The 5,367-nt window shown below is 42.6% G+C and overlaps 1 protein-coding gene across 1 annotated transcript; it reads left to right on the top strand.

Moving 5' to 3' along the window:
* Window positions 1–1,427: 1,427 nt before the first annotated feature.
* On the top strand, window positions 1,428–4,715 carry clrn2 (clarin 2). The gene is made up of 3 exons (XM_034188180.1): window positions 1,428–1,928; window positions 2,565–2,744; window positions 4,062–4,715. Exons 1-3 carry the CDS (start codon window positions 1,676–1,678, stop codon window positions 4,328–4,330), a joined length of 702 nt encoding a protein of 233 aa, XP_034044071.1. The 5' UTR covers window positions 1,428–1,675; the 3' UTR covers window positions 4,331–4,715.
* The last annotated feature ends 652 nt before the right edge of the window (window positions 4,716–5,367 follow it).

Below are 5,367 nucleotides of genomic sequence, written 5' to 3'. Positions count from 1 at the left end.
TCGCGTCCTGCAATGTCAAATAGTCACCAGCAGATGTCACCAAACACGCACTGCGTTTGATATAAACGGGCTGCAGGTTTTTAGTCCAGCAAGGAAATGTATTAAATTTTTAAATACCTTCAACATTTGCCCAGTCTACAAAATAACATAAATGAATGCAATAAAATAGAATAGATGTGTTTAATTACACATGTAGCACAGTGTAACATTTAAAAGCAACAACAAAAATAAATAATAATTCATTCGGTCATTTATTTCTTTAACCGCTTACTCCAATTAAGGGTCATGGGGTGGTGGAGCTGGAGTGTGTCCCAGCAGACACTGGGTGAGAGACATTCAAGATTCCCAATACAGGGAGCACAGATTATCCTTTTCATGTGCCAACCTTAGAATTCACTGTTCATCAGATCACTGATTGGATAAATGATGGAAAATTTGCAACATGTCAGCAACATAGTGTCAACACAAATGTACTAAACCAAAAATGTAAAATTATGATTTTTTTATTTATTTATTTATTTTAGGAGATCTGTTCATAAAATACCCGGGTCATACTGCAACACAACCCTCTGCTCTGGGCTCTAACGACCTTGATCTTGACAAAAGTTCCAGTTGTGAAATTGCCCAAACTTGGTTGGAAAACGCCCTCTGCAGGTAACTGTGGAAACCACATTTGCACTCCAATGTGCTGAATACCTCAGACCAGTAGTCAAACAAACACAGCAACAACTTCAAAGTGATTTTTTTTTTTCGTCTGAGAATCTCGCACCGTCTGTTGTAATAATAAAATGCAACATAAAATTGAGGAGTCCTTTTTATGATACAGTTCCTTCTGTCATTTCTCTTGCTTCCAGTTCTTTGATCTGACTTGTTTCTCACTTTCCTTTTGAAATTTCTCTGGTTTGGTTTCAAATTTATCATCATCATCATCATCATTAATTAATTATTATTATTATTATTATTTTCTTCTGGACTAAGTCTGAATGATTTTTACGGGACACGTGCTTTGACAAATTGAAATGCCATATAGATAGAACTATTTGAATAATCAAAATCGGTCCAGAAATAAGAGTATAAAGACTATTTCAATGTGGATATCGAGATCAGCATCGACTGTTCAGTTTACAACTGTAGTTCCCAATTTCGCCACCAGGGCACGCATATTGAATTTTCGTCACAATGCTGCCTTGTGAAGAGCATTGGCCTTAAAATAATAATGCGTTCACTGTAGATCCACGGTTTCTGTCAAGATCAATTTACGGGAGTGTGCATGAATTACATTTATGTTAATTACAAATAAAACATATTTACTGGCCAAGTGCCTAAACAAATTCACTGATCCATGAAAAAGTGACTGAGTCTGTACGGTGACCTTTAGTCAATGTTATGAAAACAGTTATAAGAGAGAGAGAGAGAGAGAGAGAGAGAGAGAGAGAGAGAAACACCCAAGCGCACCGGTTTCGGGATAGAGTTTCCGTGCGTAAGGGATCCTTTTGGCCACCTTGGATTCAATTTCTCCTCCTGCCAAACACTCACGCAAAACCCCTTTGAATGCTTGAGATATTTGTTTTTAACTCAAACCATCGGACAGACTCATGGTTTTTGCGCGTAACGCCGCTTGTGAGCGCGCTCCGCGGTCTGTGTTGCGTCCCTCGGGCCGCCATGGGCTCCTAAAATGCCTGGACTGTGGAAACGGATAACGTTCTCCGTGGCCTCGGTGCTGTGTATCGCCTCCACAGCGCTCCTGGTCGTGGCCTTGGCCTCGGAGCGGTGGGTCACCGGCCGGATCCTGTGTAAAACCGGAGCGGAGATCGTAAACGCGTCCGATCCGGAGCTCGATCAGTTCATCGGGGATATTTACTACGGCCTGTTCCAGGGACGGAAGACGAAGAAGTGCGGGCTCGGGAAGAGGCGCTCCAAAATCTACAGTAAGACGCCAACTATACTCAGTTTAACAGGGGCATAGTTGGGGGGTGAAAATGGCCATGAACCCCTGTTCTGCAGTTGTCTATGGACCATAAAATCTTATTGTACTCATAGAATGCCAAACAATTGTGTGGTCAACCATCAGTTACATACCAAATTTGGTAGAAATCAACAAACAGACCTGACCTTGACCCCAGTGGGCGAACCTTTCAAATTTGACCTTGACTGGGCAATTCCAGAACTCATCTCCATATGTGTGCAAAGTTTGGTACAAATAAGAATTTAAAACTTAAATTTTGTCCTGCGGAACCCCCCAAGGATTGACCTTTGGTGAATTTGAGGGCAATTCTAGAACTCACCTGTGTGGGAATTTTGGTGCGAATTGGAGAGAAAACGAAAAATACATTTTGACCTTTGACACCGATGACCTGTAATCTTTATCTTTCCTGGGCATTTGTAGAGTCCACCTACATATGTGTGTCATGTTTGGTGGGTTGACCATCATTTACATGAAGCTTGGAAGAAATCAGTCAAAGGATCTGGGAAGCGTACCGGAACCCATGGACGGATAAATACCTTCCAAATTGTTTTATGATAAGAGTAATAATCATTGTGTTTTTTTGTGTCTGGCTGTCTAGTCTTTCCAAAGCTGGTGCAGACTTTGAACAGCGGTCTTCATATGATGGTGATCCTCTTCCTTCTCCTGGCTGTGGGCTTTGCACTGGTCAGTCTGTCGTTTTGTATTTACAATGCTCGCAAGGTTCCCTACCAGAGCATCAAAGGTCACAAAGGACTGTACCTGTGGAACTTCATCGCTGGTATGTGGCACAGTTTGGAACGTGCACACAAACATCACCCTAATGCTCCCTTTCATGCTTTCTCCTGGTTTCTCTCCCCAACCCTTTACATGTCCACCTTAAAAGGGACATATTCTAAACTTTTTTATCAAGTACATATAGATCAGTTGTGTCTAAGAAAGTTGTAGTCAACCTTGTAGCTGCTCAGGTGATGCAGCTTTAAAACGCCTAATTTTGAGATCTCTAAGAATCTGTTGGGAAAGTGTAGTGACACGGACCCACAACAGGGGGCGTAAATGAACGGACAATGGAAGGAGTCAAATTATAACACTTTACTGGTGTGAATGTCACAACCAAACACAGCAGAATCAGAATGTGCAACAGTCAATTAATAAAAGGTGTCGTGTGGGCAGGCTCGACGATAGGAGACGCCCGTCTGGAAACGAACCGGAACCACACGATTTCCACCGCCACCTGAACCCGAGGAATACTGGAGCCGCCAAGTCCCGGAGTCTTCAGGTGGCCACCTTCCCGGCGTGTCGGATCTGGTACTGCTGGCAGAAAGCAAAAGACAGTCAAAGGGTGGGTGTGTGAACACCCAGTAACAATGGTGGGAATGCCACCTCCACCTCTCACTCAGCGCGTTGCAGCGGTCTCAGCTGAAAAGGAGCGCCGTCTTGCACAGCCTCCTCAAAAACGACCGGTTCTCCTGCAAACACTCACAATAATAGATTTATCGATCTCACAAAAGGGGCTGAGAGTATTACCTCCAGATGAAGATGATATCTCGGCAGTTTGGTGGAGGTGTCTTCCTGCTTTTATACCAGATGTGTTGATTAGTGACAGCTGTCACGGCTTGTTCCTGAGGCGGCAGCGCCCTCTCGTGCCTGAAGCCCGCACTTCAGGCAGGGCGCCTTCTGGTGGTGGGCCATCAGTACCTCCTCTTCTGGCAGCCCACACAACAGAATCTGCCTGTTACTGAAACTGTCAGTTTAAATGGGAAGAACTTGATGCTGCCACACCCCATGTCACTTTGGCAAAAGGGTGCCGCTCCGTCTTCATCTGATTTTGCTGCACAGAGAAGACACTGGATCAGTGGGTGTGTCTCCCAATCAACAGTTTAGATATGGAGTAATGTGACATATGTCACAAAAGTCTAAAATGAGGTGTTTCAGTTTTACACTTTCTGTATGACAGGGATGTATCTCCATATATTTGTGCAAGAGTGTATAACATGAAACTCCACCTATATTTATGTGTGCTATCTCTGTGACCTTACCTGGTGTTTTTTGTAATAGAGGCTCCTCCTGTGACCTCTGACCCTTGTGTGCCCTGTAGCTCTGTTTGCAGCCCTCGGTGTGCTGTGTTTCCTGGCAGCCATGAGGCACCACCAACTGACCGAGCGGGTGGCCAACTATCGGGAGAACCTCTTCCGCTTTGTCGTCCTGGACGATGACCTGGACTGGTCTTTCTGGCTGGGCGTGGCCAGCATTGGTATGCACTTTGCCATCTGTGGTGTAGTAGCTATGAGCCGGATCAAACTCCCCAAACCAGAGAGGAAGAAACCTAAAGAACCCACCATCTCTGCTCTGGACCTGCTCTATTGAACTACCAACCCAGGAGCATGTTCACGCTAAAGACTGTCAGAGAAAACCGCACTGACTTATTGATGGCAGAATGAAAGTTTAAAGCCAGTGTGGTGCCAGTGAGCCTTTAGAGTTTGCTTTGTAAGTCAAATGCCTGTGAGGCTCAGTGCAGCCACAGCGATGGATTTTCAGTCTGGACTTACTGCTGAATTGTTTCTCATCAACATTTATAATCACTGGAGAGTTGATGAAATGTTTCAATTTCTGTTTTAATCAACAGTTGTACTTGGATGGAACTGAACATCCTCTGCTGCAAACTGTCTATTTATTCAAGTGATGTAAATACATGATAATATTCTGTTTTACTTTGTCCATGGAATGTCACTGACACACATTTCAATGAAGTACCTGAGCTGTGATTTTTATATTATTATATTATTATTATTATTATTATCATAGGGGTGGTGATGGTCTAGTTGTTAAGTGTTGGGCTTGAGACCAGAGGATCCTCGTTTCAAATCCCAGCCTGACCGGAAAATCACTAAGGGCCCTTGGGTAAGGTCCTTAATACCCGAGTTGCTCCCAGTGTGTAGTGGGCGCTTTGCACGGCAGCAGCCTGACATTGGGGTGAATGTGAGGCATTGATGTGTAAAGCACTTTAAGCGTCTGCTGCAGATGGAAAAGCACTATATATATATATATATATATATATATATATATATATATATATATATATATGCAGTCCATTTGCCATTTACCATTTATTATTAGTATTACTTTTATTATTATTATTATATTACAATTACTTTCCAGAGGTAAATTAATTAATAATAATAAGAATAAGAATAATGTGTTTTACATCTAACTTTTCATGCAGGTTTACATTGCACGTTTTGAAAATAGTGCCACAAAGGAATTTACAGAAAAAAAAGAAAAGCACAGTGTATGTTAACATACAGCAATTAAACTAACAATAGAAATTAACAATGCAAACACAACGATATAAGATGTCCACAAAAGAATAATACAATGCACATGTGAAATGAAAAACATACAGT

This window comes from Thalassophryne amazonica, chromosome 15 (genome assembly GCF_902500255.1).
Source record: "Thalassophryne amazonica chromosome 15, fThaAma1.1, whole genome shotgun sequence".
NCBI lineage: Eukaryota > Metazoa > Chordata > Actinopteri > Batrachoidiformes > Batrachoididae > Thalassophryne > Thalassophryne amazonica.
Note: the sequence above shows the minus strand (reverse complement) of the source record. Positions and strands in the feature narration are given on the sequence as shown.